This window comes from Colias eurytheme, chromosome 28, assembly GCF_061535395.1.
Source record: "Colias eurytheme isolate Ceu_HAF_F1 chromosome 28, ilColEury1 Martin Lab GWU primary, whole genome shotgun sequence".
In the NCBI taxonomy this organism is placed as follows: Eukaryota; Metazoa; Arthropoda; class Insecta; order Lepidoptera; family Pieridae; genus Colias; species Colias eurytheme.
Window position 1 is genome coordinate 5786676 of NC_143007.1, and position 23308 is coordinate 5809983.

Sequence of the window (23308 nt, forward strand, 5' to 3'; positions counted from 1 at the left end):
TATATACAAACCAAAAATATATTCTTTCATTACATACAACATACATAAACAGGCACTAAACTATCGCGGCGAATATTTCGGATTGTCTGGCGCGTACGTAAAACTTCTCAACTCGTACGCGACGCCATTTTGATTTTCATAACCGATCTCTCTATTCGAATCGAATTCTCCACAACCGCCAAAAACTCGATTCGGCGTCCTATTTGTTGATACTTCGCTCTGATTGGTCGGTTTTGAGTCATCTTTGCTGTGATTGGTCGGTTTTGTCTCTTCTTTGCTCTGATTGGTCGGTTTTGTCTCTTCTTTGCTCTGATTGGTCAGTTTTGCGTCTTCTTTGCTCTGATTGGCTATCGGCCGGTAGATCGCGGAATACGCGGTCGCTGTATCAACATCTGCTTTTCGAGACACCAATATTCTTATATCCGTGTGGAGGTAAAGCTTCCCGGACTTTGAAGTCATGAATCTGCAAAGAAATATACATATTTATAGTAGAGCCATTTTAATAGGCAACATTTGACAGTTCAACAAAATTCAACAACGTAACCTAGTAACGACAACATAGAATAACATGATATTTCGTTTTGTTAGAACTGCACATTTGCTTAACTTTTTTCAATTACGATCACATATTTATAATAATAATGACCGATACAAGTAATTTTAAAATTTCATTTTACTGATAAACCATTCTAAACATAATAAACAATTTCTGAATTGAAGAAATGACGTCGCTACAATTTTGTGTCAATAAACCTTTTTTCTTTTTAAATACCAGAGACGTTACTCTAAAAATCGAAATCTGACATCTAGAATCGAATGCATTGATTACTTGTGAATAAAAATCATCATAAATTAATAAATTCGATTGACAAATGTTTCAAATCCGTATCGATTAATTCACTTTAATCGATGTTTTTAAGCAGGTTACCTCTCTTCGAAGATAAAATTGATGTCAAATGTTGCCTATTAAATTGGCTCGACTATAGTATTGTATTCGAAAATAAATATTAACGTGTTCGGATTTTGCCTAATATATAATTTTATGAAAAAGATTTTTAATTGGAAAAGGAGGGAATAAGCTATTTTGTAACAAAAAGAAAATAAGTTGCAATTGTTACTTGTCCCAATCAGTGGAGCAGCTGTAGCACGTATCTTACTTACTGTAGCAGCTGTAGCACGTATCTTACTTACTGTAGCAGCTGTAGCACGTATCTTACTTACTGTAGCAGCTGTAGAACGTATCTTACTGTAGCAGCTGTAGCACGTATAATTTATTTATTTATTTATTTATTTATATTTTAGGAGAATCTACAGCTGTATGCTTAAAGATAGTCACATAATATAATACTTACAATAAGCCATTTACAGATTCTCACGGCTAGAAAAATGTTAATATATAACAATTACAAATGTGAGCGATTACGTACACGAATCAAATGCTTAAAACCAATGCCATTGTAACACTAATCAAATTACATATCAACTTGACCACCAAACTGACGGAAGAACTCATTAGCTAACTGACGCTTAATGGAGTAAGAACTGCTGCAGAATAAGTCAAAGTCGAACTGTTTTGATAGCTTGTTAAAATTATTGCTTACGCGTAGAATAAACGAGTTTTGACGATAGTTAGTGTTGACTGCGGAAGTAAAGATAGGATTATATTTACGAGATAAAATTGAGGGTGTGTATAAAGAAATTTTGGCTAGTAGTTCTGGGCAGTCTATTTTATTGGATGTAATGCCTAAAAGTAATAAAATATCAGAAATCTCCCGGCGATATGTTAGGGGTAGGAAGTGAAATTTGCTGCAGACCTCGTAATAATCCTCAGATTTGTACGGGACGTGTAATCGGTAACATAGGAATTTCAAAAATTTCATCTGTATTCGTTCAATTCTAGTTATATACTTATCGTATCGCGGATTCCATATTGGCGACGCATATTCTAGAATGCTACGTACGTAAGCACAAAACAGAATTTTAAACGTTTTCGCCTTTTTAAAATCTGACGAAATTCTCATTATAAAGCCTAAAGCTTTAGAAGCTTTAGCTAGAATATAATCGATATGTTTATCAAACATGAGTTTTGGGTCATGTATCACTCCTAGATCTCTTATGTCAGGGCTAGTTCCAAGATCTTGATTTTTTATTTGATAGTTGAAACGCAGTGTTTGTTTTTTACGACTAAATGAGACGACTGTGCATTTACCAGGGTTGAGATCTAATTTATTTTGAGTACAATAGTAGTCTAATTTATTAAGGTCATCTTGAAGCATAGCAGCATCAGCAGAAGATTTAATAGTCCTAAATATCTTCATGTCATCAGCAAAGCAAAGAAGATTTGAGTGTGTGAAGCAATTTGGAATATCATTTATGAATACGCAAAACATAAGAGGACCCAAAAGGGAGCCCTGAGGTACTCCACTTGGTATTACCACCCAACTTGATATATAGTTACTTATTACAACTGCTTGAGATCTATTGTTGATATACGAGGAAAACCATCTGAGTAAGTTACCTCTAATGCCCATTATGTATAATTTATGCAAGAGAATCTTGTGATCTATGCGGTCAAAACATTTACTGTAGTCCGTGTAGATTACATCGACCTGATGGCCTGTCTCCATAGCATCAGTAATGTAATCATTCAGAAGCACCAGGTTAGTCACGGTTGATCGACCTTTAAGAAATCCATGCTGATAACTCATGAATGTGTTTTTAAATACTGCATAAACCTGGTCGTATACTATTCTTTCGAAGACTTTGGCTATGATACACAATTTAGATATAGGTCTATAATTGACAACTTCCAACTTAGAACCTTTTTTGTGGACAGGTGTAACAAATGCCCTCTTCCACATTGAGGGGAATTCCATAAGAGTAAGTGATTTCTTAAATAAATAGGCTAGTGGAATGGCTATTGAGTCGGCACATTTTATAAGAAACAGTGGACTGATTTCATCAGGACCTGCAGATTTCGAAGGATCTAGTTGGGATAATGCCTTTTTTATCGTATTCAAGTCAATGTTTATCGAACAAAGGTCAAAATTTGATTCAAAATTACTTAATTCCAGTTCAGATACATAATTTGATAAATTTGTGTCAGTTTTGTCTAGGAATGTAGAATAAAAATATTCTGAGAATGCATTACAAATATTGTTTCCGGATGTGAGTAAATTGTTATTGTATTTAATATTGCTAGGTAAGCCTTTAGATTTCGATCTACATTTGAAAAAGGACCAGAAGTATTTAGGATTCTGTTCAATGGAATTTTCTACAGAATTTATATATTTTTGGTAACAGTCATTTTCTACATTCTTAACTCTATCCCTTAACAGTTTGTATGATTCTAAGCTACTTAGGTTTTTGTAAATCTTGTATTTGCGAAAATGTTTAAATTTTTCTTTAATAATCTTTTTTAAAGCTGGTGAATACCAAATAGGAAACTTATTGTCGACCACGGTTTTGCTTGGGATGTAAGTGTGTATTAGATTATTAACAATCGAATAAAAATAATTCACACATTCTTCAATGGAATGAGTCCTGTCAAACTCTTGTGACCAATTAATTTTAAACAATTCTGCATTTATTCCCTCGTAATCCCCTTTGTTGTATAATATTTTCTTCCTAGTATTCGATTTTAAATACGATATGTGAACAAATTCTACATCAATTATGAGTGCTTTATGGTAAGGGTCGATCGGTAAAAGCGGACGGACACATTCATACACAACAATAGAATCGTTCGATAACACTAAGTCGAGTATTCGGTTGCTAGCGTTATGTATGAAATTGTACTGCTGCAAACCGTGAGTGTATAATTCGTCAATAAACAAACATTCATCACCATTCGAATAGTTTGAAGGAAGAAGTAGACCTTCAGAATTTAAATTCCAGGATATATTACTCATGTTAAAGTCGCCCGCAATAATTATTTTATCCGAGGGGTGATTGAGAATTATATTATTTAGTGCTTCTAGAAAGTTATGCAATTGTTGAGAAAATGATCTGCCTAAGTTTTGTTTACAAAGATATAATACACATACGTGAATATTAATAAGTTCGTTATGATATTTAACACGTAAAGTCAACCAGAGGTCTTCGGCAGATGATTGAAATTGCTCCTGTGACGTCACGATTAATTCCTTTCGGGTTGCGACAAGCACGCCCCCTCCCCGAGATTGTCCTGTCGCCTCATAATTCCGATCCCTACGCCACACTACATAACGATCATCAAAAAATTCCGAGTCCGATATACCATCCACAAGCCATGTCTCCGTTAACAGTATAATATCATACGAGGTTAAACATAAATTACGAAAAAATAATAAGGATTTTGTCCTTAATCCTCTAACGTTTTGATAGTAAATTGATAATTTTGTATTTTCATTAGCCATTTCGTTTTGATACAATCAATAAATGTTTAGATGTCACGTTATAATCGAATAGAACCATTAACGATTTAACCTTACGTACGTACGTATATTTGCAAGTTATAATAATTATTAGAATGATAGTTACTAGAACGTATAAAAGTAAGATAATTGATAGACTTGTGTCAAATACAACACGATGTTCCAAACGCTGCATTATCACATTCAAACCACTATTAAATAAGTACTTATAATATAATATATCATTTCTACAAAACAATGTTCCTAACATTTTAACCGAGATTAAATCAAAATAGTATTTAATAAAATATAGCGATTCCATAAGTTTATTAATAATATTCACGAGAGCTTGAGTGCGTATTAAAACCATTAGAACGTTAACGACATTAATTCTAATCATATAAGTGCGACAGAGAAAGGTGCAAATACTAAATTGCACGAGTTTGTACGGAATAGCAATAATCGGTAAAGAATAAGTATTCGGAGCATCTTTGCAACAAGCGACACAAAAGAAAAATACATCCACCCGAGTAGAGAATAAACCGGTTCGACTACGGTTGAGGCATGGCTACAAAACACTTGGTATTTTGAACGAAAATTATAACATTTTAAAATAAATTGAAAACATAATATAGACAAATTTAAGCGTGATAATATTAATTGTTCGACTTTGATTTTATAAAATAAGCATTTGAATCGTTCACAATTTAGTTGTTTAACAAGAAAGAATGATACGGAATGTATACATATTATAACAATTTGTTTAAATCTGACTTTTTGGTAATTATTATAACAGGAGATGAATTATTTTTACGTACATGTATTTTACCGAATTTGACCCAGACGTAATCGTAGTGCTTATCCTTGGCAGTTAATTTGCAGCTATTCAGTAGGTTCTTCATTTCAGGGCTTAAATGGTCATTCACAAAGATGCGATTGTTAGAGTCTCCATATCCGATATCACGAGCTAGCAATTCCTTCGATGCTCGAGCCGCAGCAACAAAATCCTCCTTAACGTATCTGTTCAGGAAACTAATTATGATGGGTTTATCTTTTGTCTTCTGAGACGGAACACGATATAGGTAGTTGATGTGTTCCTTTTTAATACTGAAGCTTACTTTCTGACAGATATTGTCCACAACAGAATATAGGTTTTCATTTTTCTTTATAGGAACGCCCTTGATCTCGACATTATTTAATCTTGATCTTGTGTCGTTAGCTGCCAACTGAGCCTTTAGACAGGATACCTCCTGGTCAAGACTGGAGATTTTGTGATCAAGGCTTTCGAGTTCAACCAATCTAGCGTCCATAGTTGATATTTTGTTTGCAAAATCATCAATCTTGCCACCTAAAAATTCGCAGCTTGATTTGATCTCACATAGCTCTTTTTTCAATTCATTCAACCCATTTAGTAGACTTGGCATTCCGGTGAGTTTGTTTTTCACATCTCGCAATTCTTTCATTATAGACTCGAGGGATATAGTGTCTGATGCTGGGGGTTGGTTTATATTTGATGAGTTCTTGCAATTGGTACACCTCCAGGCAGCTCGTCTCTCCACACCCAGTTTTCTCCAACCTTGTTCCGTTATTTGAGCACAGCCAAAATCGAAGTGTTTGTTGCATATGCAACATTGCACTCCTTCTTTAAATGTTGAATTGCATAACGCACACTCCATTGTTAATACTTGGATTAGAGAAAAGGTTTTGAACACCTGATAGAACGGGGCAACTACACTGACGTGTGTTTTGTATCGCGTCTCACAGATGAATTTTGATAATACTTACTGAAGCAGCTGTAGAACGACTCTTACTTACTGTAGCAGCTGTAGCACGTATCTAACTTACTGTAGCAGCTGTAGCACGTATCTAACTTACTGTAGCAGCTGTAGCACGTATCTTACTTACTGTAGCAGCTGTAGCACGTATATTACTTACTGAAGCAGCTGTAGAACGACTCTTACTTACTGTAGCAGCTGTAGCACGTATCTAACTTACTGTAGCAGCTGTAGCACGTATCTAACTTACTGTAGCAGCTGTAGCACGTATCTTACTTACTGTAGCAGCTGTAGCACGTATCTTACTTACTGTAGCAGCTGTAGAACGTATCTTACTTACTGTAGCAGCTGTAGCACGTATCTAACTTACTGTAGAAGCTGTAGAACGTATCTTACTTACTGTAGCAGCTGTAGCACGTATCTTACTTACTGTAGCAGCTGTAGCACGTATATTACTTACTGTAGCAGCTGTAGCACGTATATTACTTACTGAAGCAGCTGTAGAACGACTCTTACTTACTGTAGCAGCTGTAGCACGTATCTAACTTACTGTAGCAGCTGTAGCACGTATCTAACTTACTGTAGCAGCTGTAGCACGTATATTACTTACTGTAGCAGCTGTAGAACGTATCTTACTTACTGTAGCAGCTGTAGCACGTATCTTACTTACTGTAGCATTTGTAGCACGTATATTACTTACTGTAGCAGCTGTAGCACGTATCTTACTTACTGTAGCAGCTGTAGCACGTATCTTACTTACTGTAGCAGCTGTAGAACGTATCTTACTTACTGTAGCAGCTGTAGCACGTATCTAACTTACTGTAGAAGCTGTAGAACGTATCTTACTTACTGTAGCAGCTGTAGCACGTATCTTACTTACTGTAGCAGCTGTAGCACGTATCTTACTTACTGTAGCAGCTGTAGAACGTATCTTACTTACTGTAGCAGCTGTAGAACGTATCTTACTTACTGTAGCAGCTGTAGCACGTATCTAACTTACTGTAGAAGCTGTAGAACGTATCTTACTTACTGTAGCAGCTGTAGCACGTATCTTACTTACTGTAGCAGCTGTAGCACGTGTATTACTTACTGTAGCACGTGTATTACATACTGTAGCAGCTGTAGCACGTATCTTACTTACTGTAGCAGCTGTAGCACGTATCTAACTTACTGTAGAAGCTGTAGAACGTATCTTACTTACTGTAGCAGCTGTAGCACGTATCTAACTTACTGTAGCAGCTGTAGCACGTATCTAACTTACTGTAGCAGCTGTAGCACGTATATTACTTACTGTAGCAGCTGTAGCACGTATCTTACTTACTGTAGCAGCTGTAGCACGTATCTTACTTACTGTAGCAGCTGTAGAACGTATCTTACTTACTGTAGCAGCTGTAGCACGTATCTAACTTACTGTAGCAGCTGTAGCACGTATCTAACTTACTGTAGCAGCTGTAGCACGTATCTTACTTACTGTAGCAGCTGTAGCACGTATCTTACTTACTGTAGCAGCTGTAGAACGTATCTTACTGTAGCAGCTGTAGCACGTATCTTACTTACTGTAGCAGCTGTAGCACGTATATTACTTACTGAAGCAGCTGTAGAACGACTCTTACTTACTGTAGCAGCTGTAGCACGTATCTAACTTACTGTAGCAGCTGTAGCACGTATCTAACTTACTGTAGCAGCTGTAGCACGTATCTTACTTACTGTAGCAGCTGTAGCACGTATCTTACATACTGTAGCAGCTGTAGAACGTATCTTACTTACTGTAGCAGCTGTAGCACGTATCTAACTTACTGTAGAAGCTGTAGAACGTATCTTACTTACTGTAGCAGCTGTAGCACGTATCTTACTTACTGTAGCAGCTGTAGCACGTATCTTACTTACTGTAGCAGCTGTAGAACGTATCTTACTTACTGTAGCAGCTGTAGCACGTATATTACTTACTGTAGCAGCTGTAGCACGTATCTTACTTACTGTAGCAGCTGTAGCACGTATCTTACTTACTGTAGCAGCTGTAGCACGTATATGACTTACTGTAGCAGCTGTAGCACGTATCTTACTTACTGTAGCAGCTGTAGAACGTATCTAACTGTAGCAGCTGTAGCACGTATAATACTTACTGTAGCAGCTGTAGCACGTGTCTTACTTACTGTAGCAGCTGTAGCACGTATCTTACTGTAGCAGCTGTAGCACGTATAATACTTACTGTAGCAGCTGTAGCACGTATCTTACTTACTGTAGCAGCTGTAGAACGTATCTTACTTACTGTAGCAGCTGTAGCACGTATCTTGCTTACTGTAGCAGCTGTAGCACGTATCTTACTTACTGTTGCAGCTGTAGCACGTATATTACTTACTGTAGCAGCTGTAGCACGTATCTTACTTACTGTAGCAGCTGTAGCACGTATCTTACTTACTGTTGCAGCTGTAGCACGTATATTACTTACTGTAGCAGCTGTAGCACGTATCTTACTTAGTGTAGCAGCTGTAGTACGTATCTTACTTACTGTAGCAGCTGTAGCACGTATCTTACTTACTGTAGCAGCAGTAGCACGTATGTAACTTACTGTAGCAGCTGTAGCACGTATCTTACTTACTGTAGCAGCTGTAGCACGTATCTTACTTACTGTAGCAGCTGTAGCACGTATCTTACTTACTGTAGCAGCTGTAGTACGTATCTTACTTACTGTAGCAGCTGTAGCACGTATATTACTTACTGTAGCAGCTGTAGCACGTATCTTACTTACTGTAGCAGCTGTAGCACGTATCTTACTTACTGCAGCAGCTGTAGCACGTATCTTACTTACTGTAGCAGCTGTAGCACGTATCTTACTTACTGTAGCAGCTGTAGAACGTATCTTACTTACTGTAGCAGCTGTAGCACGTATCTAACTTACTGTAGAAGCTGTAGAACGTATCTTACTTACTGTAGCAGCTGTAGCACGTATCTTACTTACTGTAGCAGCTGTAGCACGTGTATTACTTACTGTAGCACGTGTATTACATACTGTAGCAGCTGTAGCACGTATCTTACTTACTGTAGCAGCTGTAGCACGTATCTAACTTACTGTAGCAGCTGTAGCACGTATCTAACTTACTGTAGTTGATGCAGCACGTATCTTACTTACTGTAGCAGCTGTAGCACGTATATTACTTACTGTAGCAGCTGTAGCACGTATATTACTTACTGAAGCAGCTGTAGAACGACTCTTACTTACTGTAGCAGCTGTAGCACGTATCTAACTTACTGTAGCAGCTGTAGCACGTATCTAACTTACTGTAGCAGCTGTAGCACGTATATTACTTACTGTAGCAGCTGTAGAACGTATCTTACTTACTGTAGCAGCTGTAGCACGTATCTTACTTACTGTAGCATTTGTAGCACGTATATTACTTACTGTAGCAGCTGTAGCACGTATCTTACTTACTGTAGCAGCTGTAGCACGTATCTTACTTACTGTAGCAGCTGTAGAACGTATCTTACTTACTGTAGCAGCTGTAGCACGTATCTAACTTACTGTAGAAGCTGTAGAACGTATCTTACTTACTGTAGCAGCTGTAGCACGTATCTTACTTACTGTAGCAGCTGTAGCACGTATCTTACTTACTGTAGCAGCTGTAGAACGTATCTTACTTACTGTAGCAGCTGTAGAACGTATCTTACTTACTGTAGCAGCTGTAGCACGTATCTAACTTACTGTAGAAGCTGTAGAACGTATCTTACTTACTGTAGCAGCTGTAGCACGTATCTTACTTACTGTAGCAGCTGTAGCACGTGTATTACTTACTGTAGCACGTGTATTACATACTGTAGCAGCTGTAGCACGTATCTTACTTACTGTAGCAGCTGTAGCACGTATCTAACTTACTGTAGAAGCTGTAGAACGTATCTTACTTACTGTAGCAGCTGTAGCACGTATCTATCTTACTGTAGCAGCTGTAGCACGTATCTAACTTACTGTAGCAGCTGTAGCACGTATATTACTTACTGTTCCAGCTGTAGCACGTATCTTACTTACTGTAGCAGCTGTAGCACGTATATTACTTACTGTAGCAGCTGTAGAACGTATCTTACTTACTGTAGCAGCTGTAGCACGTATCTAACTTACTGTAGCAGCTGTAGCACGTATATTACTTACTGTAGCAGCTGTAGCACGTATATTACTTACTGTAGCAGCTGTAGCACGTATCTTACTTACTGTAGCAGCTGTAGCACGTATCTTACTTACTGTAGCAGCTGTAGCACGTATCTTACTTACTGTAGCAGCTGTAGAACGTATCTTACTTACTGTAGCAGCTGTAGCACGTATCTAACTTACTGTAGCAGCTGTAGCACGTATATTACTTACTGTAGCAGCTGTAGCACGTATATTACTTACTGTAGCAGCTGTAGCACGTATCTTACTTACTGTAGCAGCTGTAGCACGTATCTTACTTACTGTGGCAGCTGTAACACGTATCTTACTTACTGTAGCAGCTGTAGAACGTATCTTACTTACTGTAGCAGCTGTAGCACGTATCTAACTTACTGTAGCAGCTGTAGCACGTATCTAACTTACTGTAGTTGATGCAGCACGTATCTCACTTACTGTAGCAGCTGTAGCACGTATATTACTTACTGTAGCAGCTGTAGCACGTATATTACTTACTGAAGCAGCTGTAGAACGACTCTTACTGTAGCAGCTGTAGCACGTATCTAACTTACTGTAGCAGCTGTAGCACGTATCTAACTTACTGTAGCAGCTGTAGCACGTATATTACTTACTTTGTCAGCTGTAGCACGTATCTTACTTACTGTAGCAGCTGTAGCACGTATATTACTTACTGTAGCAGCTGTAGCACGTATCTTACTTACTGTAGCAGCTGTAGCACGTATCTTACTTACTGTAGCAGCTGTAGAACGTATCTTTCTTACTGTAGCAGCTGTAGCACGTATCTAACTTACTGTAGCAGCTGTGGCACGTGTATTACTTACTGTAGCACGTGTATTATATACTGTAGCAGCTGTAGCACGTATCTTACTTACTGTAGCAGCTGTAGCACGTATATTACTTACTGTAGCAGCTGTAGCACGTATCTAACTTACTGTAGCAGCTGTAGCACGTATCTAACTTACTGTAGCAGCTGTAGCACGTATATTACTTACTTTGTCAGCTGTAGCACGTATCTTACTTACTGTAGCATCTGTAGCACGTATCTTACTTACTGTAGCAGCTGTAGAACGTATCTTACTTACTGTAGCAGCTGTAGCACGTATCTAACTTACTGTAGCAGCTGTAGCACGTATCTAACTTACTGTAGCAGCTGTGGCACGTGTATTACTTACTGTAGCACGTGTATTATATACTGTAGCAGCTGTAGCACGTATCTTACTTACTGTAGCAGCTGTAGCACGTATATTACTTACTGTAGCAGCTGTAGCACGTATCTAACTTACTGTAGCAGCTGTAGCACGTATCTAACTTACTGTAGCAGCTGTAGCACGTATATTACTTACTTTGTCAGCTGTAGCACGTATCTTACTTACTGTAGCAGCTGTAGCACGTATATTAGTTACTGTAGCAGCTGTAGCACGTATATTACTTACTGTAGCAGCTGTAGCACGTATCTTACTTACTGTAGCAGCTGTAGCACGTATCTTACTTACTGTAGCAGCTGTAGCACGTATCTTACTTACTGGAGCAGCTGTAGCACGTATCTAACTTACTGTAGCAACTATAACACTTAGTGGAGCAGATGTATTATTACTCTTTAATGTATCACGGCGGGTCGGCAGGCCGGGGGCGGCAGGCCGGCGGGCACTCACCGCAGGTGGATCAGGTAGCGCAGCGCCTGGTGCAGCGGGCGGGCCGGGGGCGGCAGGCCGGCGGGCACTCACCGCAGGTGGATCAGGTAGCGCAGCGCCTGGTGCAGCGGGCGGGCCGGGGGCGGCAGGCCGGCGGGCACTCACCGCAGGTGGATCAGGTAGCGCAGCGCCTGGTGCAGCGGGCGGGCCGGGGGCGGCAGGCCGGCGGGCAGGTACAGCGTGCGCTGGCGCAGGAACGTGCGGGCTCTGGCGGGCATGGCGCTCAGGTCGTACAGCACCACGAACATCTTGACGAGCGTGCCGTGCGGGTTCAGCAGCGACACCTGCACGGTGCCGGCGCGCGGCACGCGGTACCCGCCAGCGCCCAGGTTTATGTGCCCCTGGAATGTGCGGTCACAAGTGTTCAATTGTGTTTTTTTAAACATACAAACATTATTGTAATATTGATACACAAACATTATTATAAAGTTCACCAAGCGCTCCCCTATTATACAATAAATAAAAAATAAAAAAAAGTTCACACACACCAACATTCAATACATTATTGTAATAATGTTCACACACACTAACATTCGATACATTATTGTAATAATATTGATACACACAAACATTCGATACATTATTATAATAATAATATTCATACACACGAACATTATTATAATGTTCACACACACAAACATTCGATACATTAATGTAATAATATTCATACAAACATTATTATAATGTTCACACACACAAACATTCGATACATTGTTGTAATAATGTTCATTCACAAAAACATTACTATAATGTTCACACACACAAACATTATTATAATGTTCACACACACAAACATTCGATACAAAATTATGTATAAAAATTTTATTTTAGTGTAAATAATCGTACAATACAATTTGTACAAGACTTTAGCGTCCCTTAGTTCATAAGAAACATATAGCAATGCAAATATAATGAGTACGAAAAGTAATGTTGAATTAATTTGTCCAAATATGTATGTGTAAAAATCAAAAGCGTGTACTCTCTTTTGAGAAAAATTCTAACTCTAACATATTTTGATCGAATTTTACCTATACCTACATTACCTAACCCCCATTCCACCCCGAACTTATTTATTTATTTATTTACTAGCGGTCCGCCCCGGCTTCGCCCGTGGTACATATGAAAAATAGATGTTGGCCGATTCTCAGACTTACCCGATATGCACAGAAAATTTCATGAGAATCGGTCCACCCGTTTCGGAGGAGTATGCAGACTAACATTGTGACACGAGAATTTTATATATAAGATATTTTAGGAGAATCTACAGCTGTATTCTTAAAGGTAGTCACATAATATAATACACACAATAAGCCATTTACAGATTCTCACGGCTAGAATAATATTAATATGTATGTAACAATTACAAATGTGAGCGATTACGCACACGAATCAAATGCCTAAAACCAATGCTTACAACTCACTCTAACCACGGGTGTCACACACCCTGTATAACCCCCCATTTTAACCCACACTCACCATATACGGTGCATTAGTCCCTCCAGGCGCATAAAAGAACACAGTGACGGGCAGGCGGCGGTGCGGCGGGCAGAACGCACCCGACGCGCCCAGTTCTGCGGTGAAACCGTGCACGGTGGCCACGGGTTCGAGACGCCCTTTTAGAGCGGACTCTTCGAACGTGCCTGGAATATTATGTAGAATGTGTTTATTTATTGTGCTAGTACTTTTTTTTCACCTATTTTGACTTACCTGTTTACACCTGCTTGCCAGGTAATTATACACTGAAATGAGTAGGCAAGCATACCTAGGCATATTCTGTGTATCAAAAACTATCAGTCAAATAAATTTCATTCGGTTATCAGATCGGTAAAGGACGATCTCCCACGGGCTCTTAGACCATTATTAATAATAAATATATTAACTGTGTATGTGTGTATGTGTAACTGTGTATGTGTATGTGTATGTGTATATATATATATATATATATATGTCTCACCGGTGTGTGTTTTTGTTTCTTTGTAAGTCTTTGAACTTTGAAAGAATATCAGAGTGTGTTTATATTTTATGTTGTATGTGCGTGTGTATTTATATGTTATTGTATATGTGTTTTTTTTTTTGTTTCCACAACTCACCCAAAAGCCCAGTGCTAGAGCCAACCCGCAGTTTGCTAACGGGCGTTTTCTTCCTCCTGTTTGGTGTGTGTGTGAGCGGGGGCGCGGGGGGGGGCGAGTCGGGGGACGGGGGCGCGGGGGACGGCGGCGATATCGGGTGGAATAGCGCGCTGGAATTGTTGTACTCAAACTTAAAGTCTAACTCAAACTTACACTCAACTCAAACTCAAAAAAATCGAACAAAAAGTTTTTCATTTGTGTAAACTTGACAAGTATTTATTGAAAACTAGCGGTCCACACCGGTTTCGCCCGAGATTCATGTAATGATGTATACTTTTTCTCTTGTTATAAAAAAATTGTTGTTCAATTGTTATAAAAAAAGAATAAACGAAATCTGTTCAGCCGTTCTCGAGATTTGCGTTTACCAACACATTTGGCGATTCATTTTTACTATAAAATGTCATAGTAAAACCACATCTGCATCATCAACTCAAAATCGAGCAAAAAAATTATTTAGAAAATATTGAAAAAAATTGCAGTTTTCTTAACCTTAACTTAAATTTGTTAATTCCATTTTAACTGTTAACATGACTTTAGAAACTATTAAAATATCACAAAACCTTAATCCGTAATCTTAGTATATCTCAACTAGTTAAATTACTATAAATTTAATACTAAGCAATAGATATAAGCAATTTAATAATAAGCGACGCGTCTGCTCTCCTATAGAAAATATATAAAACTAGCTGTGCCGCGCGGTTTCACCCGCATTACTCCGCTCCTGTTGGTCTTAGCATGATGATATATAGCCTATATTACTCGTGGATAATGTAGCTTTGAATGGTGAAAGAATTTTTAAAATAGGTCCAGTAGTTTATGAGCCTATTCATTACAATCAAACAAAGTTTTCCTCTTTATAATACTAGTGTAGAAAATTAAGGTTATACCACCTCTACCAGCACTTAACACAAACAAACAAACAAAACGTACCTCTTAATCCCAGACACACCATTAATCGAGTCGTCAAAATCAAAGCAATTATTGCCTCGTCTCAAAGGGGCCGGACTTGAAGTCAACGGCAGACCAGTCTTCGTGTGGAACACCATGGATGCTGCGGAATCGAACCTCCACCTGAATCTGTCCATCTCACTCGGAGAAGGTATCTGATCCTTGCGAACTTCAAACTTGTCTTCTTTTTGTGCTTGATCGTTCCGCACTTCAGGAAATTTTTCGTCTTTTGGTGAATCGAGATCGCAATCTATAGATCCGTAGTCACATTTCTCATATAAAACATAGTCCTCGTTTATAGAGTATGTCTTCTGCCGTTTTGGCTCCGGTTTCTGCAGTACAGAATCATCGTCCCGCAGTTTCAACTCTTGTATGTCATTATTCTGCCGATCGCTCACTATCTTCTCAATCCTGTCGTTGATGGGAAATAATCGTCGCAATTTGGGCCGTTTAACCACATCGCACTTATCACTACCTAAACTTATATCACACTGTGTATTATCACTATCACTACTTATATCACATTTTAGCTTTTTCAACGACCGCTCGTCATCGCTTCGCTTTCGCCTCGCTCCGTTCTCTGCCAAGTTGTAGCTGCCTTCCGATCTGACCATACCCGTTTTGATGGTATCAAAACAGGTAGAGCATTTCATGAGCATTTTGTTACCACATATACAGGATATATCGTCTGTCTGCGTCCCAACTGTGTTAGTCTTTTTGAATTCAGGCGGTTGTATATTTATAGATTCTATAAACGGAGATTTGCTCTCTATCCTACTAGCGGGCAGAGTTAGATATGTCTGGTTTCTATAGCAACCGATTGCTCTGAATCTGTCAAATCTAGCCGCTTGTAATATCGGTATGGACGTATGCGTTTCTTTCTTTATTTCCCCGTCAGACGATGTACTGTCACAGAGCCGTTTAATTTTGCACTCTTTCCGTAACCGACGTTTGTATTTAGCTATCTCTTTTATCCGTCTCTCGTCGAGTTTTTTGGGCGTTTTCTTTTCATCGGATTCATCGTCACAACTGCACTTGTGTTTTCCACTTTCACTGCACGGAGTTAGCATTCTATCGTCCAGAATTTTCTTATCACAGCTCGAGTATAGATATTCCGTGGAGCCAGGGTTGGATATGATGGACAGTCTCCTGCTGGTATTGCCAACATTGGAATTGATGGCATCACTTGGATATTTCCTGCCAATACTGAGATCGTTGAGCTTCCCGATGATTTCCTCGTGTATATTCTGCGGAATTTCCTTGCTGGTTCTTCTTTTGCAGAAACATTTAACGTGAGGTATGTCATCTAGACGTGGGAGGCTGTTAAGGACCACTTTGAGGTAGATATTATTGCCGATATTGGCTAAGGGGAAGGTGTGGTCAGTGGGGGGGCGCGGGAAGTCAGCCATGTTGTATTCGGCGGCCATTTTGATGGAGTAGACGATGTTCAGCTTGCATTCTTCTAGGTCGGTGACGTCACAGTTCGCTTCTATCTTCTTTATGTTGCATGTCTCGCGGCTGAGTTTCCTTCTGTAAATGATAAAAGGCACTAGGCTTAATTCATGCAATCTGAATATAAAAATGTAAACTGAGTATAAAAATGTATGAAAAATAATTGATTTTATTAGCAACATGGAAATGGTTGGAGGAGGCCTGTACCAACTGGCAAACAGACACGTAAAAATGGAAACAACCTAGGTACCATATATTATACATACATGTCTTCAAATGTCTGATCAAAGGCTTTAAATAATAAATAATTAACAAAAGCAGTAAGAAATGAGAATGTTTTTTAAAGATATCTTATTTGATAAATGAACAATCATCATTAAAATAATTATACAGATAATAAAAACTAATGTCCACTGTATAAAAAAAGACATAATCACGTCAGTTTTCTGGAGCCAGTGTAATAATAAATAGTTAATTAACAAAATGTAGTTAAATCCATAAATAATTGAATTTTTATAAACTACCCACTGACAAATGAAAAATAACAAAAACACACTGTCAACGAATTGCGATTCAAATAAAAATATATCTGTACATCTATACCTCCGCTCCGGCTGGGCCCGTTTCAATGTGGCTCTCCAAGCTGATAGCTGGGAGAAATGCAGCTGCGAGCGGATAGCATTCATCAACCATAGAGGCGAAATGGCCGGCGGGCTGTCGGTGTTCCTGTAAAATTAGAGAAATATGCATTAACATAATATAATAAAGTAATTTTTTATTTAAAAAAAGAAATTAATTGAACAGAAATTTTCTGTTAACTGTGCCATAAAAAAAAATGATGTTTATTAAAGCATTCTATAAACTAATTAAAATGAACGATATAATTTAAGTGTTGAGAATTAATTTCATCATCACTACATAGTATAAAACAAAGTCGCTTGCCGCTGTCTGCCTGTCTCATGTATGCTTAAATCTTTAAAACTACGCATTGAATTTTGATGCGGTTTTGTTAAATAGATAGATTGGTTCTCGAGAAAAGTTTAAGTATTTAATTTGTTAAGTTTTAGGCATAGTTCAAACCATTTTTATATAGTTTAGTTAGTTTTATATAAATTACTAGCTGTTCCCCGCGGTTTCACGCGCATTGCTCCGCTTCTGTTGGCGTAGCGTGATAATATATAGCCTATAGCCTTCCTCGATAAATGGGCTATCTAACACCGAAAGAATTTTTCAAATCGGACCAGTAGTTCCTGAGATTAGCTCGTTCAAACAAACAAACAAACTCTTCAGCTTTATAATATTAGTATAGATAGTATAGATATTAATAAATTATATAATTATTCTAGAAATATATATCATTACATAAGTAGGTAATTAAGAAACTATGTTAATTACCATTTGATTTATTTAACAAATTAATATATAATTGATTATCTTTTGTAGTAGAATAAAATACATTTGAAAACAGGAAAATATTAGTTGTATATCCGTTTGTAATAACTTAAGTATCTCAAATATTTCTGCATTTATTTTAAAACTGGACCAATCAGCTCAATTTAAAAACTTCCTTAGCTATACTAATATTATAAAGCTGAAGTTTGTTTGTTTGTTTAAACGCGTTAATCTCGGGAACTACTGGTCCGATTTGAAAAATTATTTCGGTGTTAGATAGCCCATTTATCGAGGAAGGCTATAGGCTATATATCATCACGCTACGACCAACAGGAGTGGAGCCACGGGGGTGAAACCGCGCGGAACAGCTAGTCTATAATAATTATAATACTTACAATACTTTGTCTATTTTAAAACATTCTATGATTAAATTATATTTTGTAATAAATAATTTATCGTGTAAAGTGTGCCTTTCTTACGTGTATTGTATTATATTGTATTGCATTATATTGCATTGTATTGTAAATTAAACCTCCGTATCGTAATAGGAAAACTGTTATTGTAGGAATGATTGAATGTAAATAAAAATAACTTATAATTTTATTGTATTGTATTGCACTGTATTGTATTGCACTGTATTGCATTGCACTGTATTGCATTGCACTGTATTTTATTGTATTGTACTGTATTGTATTATATTATACTGTATTGTATTGAACACTCACTTGCTAACAGCGTTCATGGTCCACCGTTCGAGCAGCAACCCGCGTGTAGAGTGCAACTTGTCGTACGCGGCGGTTTCTTCCAGCCGACACATGGACATGTAGCAGTCTTGGCAGGAGGGCGCTAGGAGCACCTGGAAATTTAGGTTTTGGGTTTTAGGTTATGTATTTTATCAATAAAGAATTTTATATCGCTCTTTAAAAAGTCTAATTAAATAAATAAATGTTTATCTTATGCAAGGCAGTAAGAAGCACATCATCATCAATACAGACGTATCACATAAAAGATTAGGCCATAGTCCATAATCCAGAACGCTGGATCAATGCTAAGGCTGTTTTCACATGCGGTTTGCCATCAAACTTTTGAAGAATACAGGAGAAAAAAAACGAAGAAAAAAATAAGTAAGTAGTGAAAAAGTACACACCTCTATACAAATGGGTATCTGCTCATTCCAAAGCGACTGAACGTGGTTGTCGAGTGCCGCTTCGATGCCCGGCCGTGGCTCATCCGAGTCGTATTTCGGTTGGGTTATTATCTGAAATTGTTAACAAAATGTTTTAAAAATCAATACAGATTTATATTTTTTGTTCTATGAAGTGCTTCTCTAATTTTCACTTCAAGTTATCTTCAGTTATGGTAACCCAAATGTGAAGTTATCATGTTACTTAATTAATACTCCTATATTTTTCGATTGCTGAATTGTAATATTGAACTTCTGACTGCTTGATTGTTAAACCGCTAGTTTACTAAACTGCTAGACAACCGACCTGTTTGCTAGTGGACGGCACTTTCTGCCTCTATCTCCAAATAATGGTGAACTAATGGTCTACTAAACTGCTGAACTGCTATAATAATGGTCTGTTATAAACTTGTATACTACTAGACTACGACACTGCAGCTATCCTACTAAACTACTAAACCAACCTGTTTGCCGGTAGACGGCACCTTCTACCTGTATCTTCTAACAATGCTGTACTGCTGGTCTCCTAAACAGCTTAACTGCTGGAAACCTGGTCGACTACAGCACCACACACCAAACTACTAAGGTACTGGGGTCTGCTAATCTATTTGCTGGTGGACGGCAGCTCCTGCCTATATCTCCTAACAATGCTGCACTCCTGGTCCCCTGATCATCTGATCACTTTCACAGCTGATCAGCTGAACTACATACCTGTTTGCTGATCGACGACAGTTTGTACCTGTACCTGTGTCCCTAGTGTCAGTTTGATCGAGTACGAAACGTTACTATCGCGTCTGCGTCACAGCGAAATTTGTATGGGGAATCAAAGCTTCCCCATACGTCCGCTAGGGGCGCTGTTCGATTTCCCATACTAATTCGGCGTACACACACTAGGGGTACTGTACTTATACTAACAATGTTGTGCTGGACACCTAAACTACTGCACAATTATCACACCGACCTGTTTGCTGGTGGACGGCAGCTTGTGCCTATGCGGCTGTGCAGCACGCGCGGGGCTGCTGCTGCGCGAGCGCACGATCAGCCGCCCGAGCTGCTGCAGCAGCGCCGGCCCGCCGGGCGCTGCTTCGTTACTGTGCATCTGGAATATTATTCCATGTCATTACTTTGTATTACAGTGCATTTACATCAAACGAACATAGAGCTAGAGCAAGAGCATTCTTTCGTGATCTTTTAGTGTAAACGAAAACTTATTGTTGTTCAGTATTAGAACATTGCATAGAATCTTTTCGAACGCACTAAGAAGAACGAAAGAATGCTGTACGCCTTTTTACCCTAAATGAATTTGTCGTGCAAATGCTTTCGTAAAGAAAGAGCTATATCAGCAGCTAGTGGCTATAAGATTATAATATGTATCTTGTATCGTAAATTGTAAACGAAAATATAAGTACTCTCACTTAAATAATTATATTATAACGCAGGATAAAGATATTGTAATGAGTGACTGGAATATTTATTTTACTATTAAATCTATCTTTAATAATTATACCTATGACCTAATAATATACCTACCTTCCCTAGATATTAAGAGTTTCTTGTCAACTTTTCTTTGTAGAAACTGCTTTCCGAACCAATAAGTAATTTTAAATTTTAATATATTTATTACGACTGATCAAAAGCGCTTCATAAAGATCTCTAGTTGAATAAATATATATTTAAGTTTGAGTTTGAGTTCAACTATTCCGTGATGATGATAATATAATTAAATACACCACAATTAGATGATCATAGTAAATTAATGTTAACAATATTGTTCTTGTTTCGTATCGAAAAATTCCTATCATTATTTGTTAATCACGTAAACTTAATTATTCTATTTGTAGTGCTTTATAATAAAATAATTATTATCTTTGTTCTCTGCAGTTTTTTTTTTTGAGACTGAATCTTTCCTTTTTATTTATGTAACTTATAATTGAGAGAAAGAACATTTTCGCTTATAACTTTTTTGTTTATAGTTCTACGACAAAAAGTTACTGAACCTAAGTTGTAGAGAATTTAATTTGCAACAAATAATGTTAACATTGTTTTATTATCAGATAAATATTGAGATATATCGTAAAAACCATTTCAACCGCTATTTTCAAGATGGCGGCCGTGGGACAAGGGTGGCGACCCCACAAACTTGGTGATAGCTTCACACTGACCCTCCCTACACATCAAAAAAATAAAATTGCGTCCTCTAAAAAACGCAACCCCAAATGTAACTTTTCAATGGACTATTGTTATTATTGACATGAAAATTATCTTTTGCTTAAATAAAAACACACTATGTGGAAAAATTTAAACATACATATTATCAATTATGTTGATGGAAAACTTTGGTTATCACATCTATGTCATTGAAAAAAAAAACATTTGTTACCAACATTGAATGAAGAGTTCCACTTCAAAAAAAACAAAGGATTTATAAATCGATTCAGATATCAATTAAAATATTTATTTTTGAATCTAGTCCATTAAAAACTAAATAACTGTGATCTATAAAATAGTAATTATTAGTATCTATTAATATAAGCAATTACAAAAATCCTTGAAACAAAATCTAGTTTGCAAGTTGCAACATATAATTTTGAAATTAGAGCCTACAATAATAGACAATGAAAATATTCAAAACAATAGATTATAGACTATGAACCATAAACACTGCCACAGATTAAATTCCCGCCTTTACGTATTCGGCCCAATTCGGTAGGCCCTGTTGCTAACGTCCTACTTCTAAAAATAGAACGTACATTTCAAATTCAGCGCTGCAGCGACCTACTTCCGCGGCCCTTCTAAACGGTACTGTTCTTCAAGCGCTTGAAAGTAGAGCGGCCTGTAGCACTCAGCGGTTCGAGCGCTTCATAGTTCATAGTATAACTAGACGGTGGTGCGCTTGAAGCGATTGGAGATTTTCCAAGGGGTTGCATTGGATGTGTGTCAAGGGCGCTGCAAGCCACACCCCGGCACTGACATAGCCGCGTTCTAGATAAGAACAAAGAGGTTACGTAAATGCCTTTGTTTTTTACTATGAATTAGAAAAAGTTATATTTTTGGCGGGAAGTAGCGAAAAATCATGATACGAACCATGTTTGCATATATTTTTCACTAAAGCGTTAATTTTACATTTAAATATTGCAAAGTATTGCATAAGACAATGAATGAATGTTTAGTAAATAATAAATATCCATGTCATGTTTATTTATGAATAAATTTCCTGCTATTATTAAACCTAATACTTAATATTATGTAAGTTGGATGAGTTATCTGACTGAATTTTAAAAAAGATCTTTTTTATGCTAATTTTATTAGTATAGTTACCTAGTTATTAGTTAAAATAACGCAAAATACAGGTATTTATTAATAAATTCAAACTCAAAAATTTATTTATATTCAATTAGACTTCTTCTAGAAGCACTTTTGAATCGTCATTACATAACTACATACATATTTATAAAAACAATTCCTTTTTCATTAAAATTAATTTCACTTACCTACTCTACATAAACATAAACTACTAATACTAATATGTGGTAAAACTACATACTTTTTTTTAATTTAACGAAAAAAGGCTCTTCATACCTGAATTATATTTGGCTATCAGATGGTTTATTTTTTATTAAAAGTTAAAACTTGAAATATCTTTAAACCGACAAAAGACCTGTTTCAATTAAAAATACCTATTGTAAAGAATCTTACTACTAACTTATCTATCTAATAACATACTTTATATTTTGGAGATAATACTTAAGAGCAAATCTTAATATATATATTATACCTAAATCTCGTGTCACAATGTTTGTCCTCAATGGACTCCTAAACCACTTAACCGATTATAATAAAATTCGCACACCATGTGCAGTTCGATCCAACTTGAGATATAGGATGAAGCCGCGGGCGGAAAGCTGGTAAATTATAAAACGTAATCATAAATTATAATGCTCATAGACTAAATACAACCGTAAAAACTAGGTCACTTGTGAAATTACAAAAAAAAATACTTTTACTAATTCTTTACCGACTTAAAAATAAAGTACATATACCTACATCCGGAATGACTTATACAATATTTAATAGTATGTTATTGTATTTACACTGTGTAGTAAGTAAATAAAAACATGTTTTGTAATAAATACCTACCTATCTACAAAAATTGTCTAGGTACGGAAAAAAACTTAATTTTTGTGTTAT

The 23308-nt window shown here is 37.2% G+C and overlaps 1 protein-coding gene across 1 annotated transcript in view; it reads right to left on the bottom strand.

Annotated features, from left to right (window-relative positions):
• Positions 1-23308, bottom strand: part of atos (atos homolog atossa) — a 28649-nt gene continuing 5341 nt past the window's right edge. The window contains exons 2-10 of the mRNA XM_090117683.1: positions 20082-20219; positions 19085-19195; positions 18663-18793; positions 17149-17271; positions 15076-16623; positions 14107-14255; positions 13493-13656; positions 12122-12357; positions 1-463 (exon numbers count right to left, since the gene is read on the bottom strand). Coding sequence (XP_089973809.1) covers positions 61-463; positions 12122-12357; positions 13493-13656; positions 14107-14255; positions 15076-16623; positions 17149-17271; positions 18663-18793; positions 19085-19195; positions 20082-20219 — 3003 coding nt within the window. The 3' untranslated portion in view covers positions 1-60. The remainder of the gene's footprint in view (positions 464-12121; positions 12358-13492; positions 13657-14106; positions 14256-15075; positions 16624-17148; positions 17272-18662; positions 18794-19084; positions 19196-20081; positions 20220-23308) is intronic.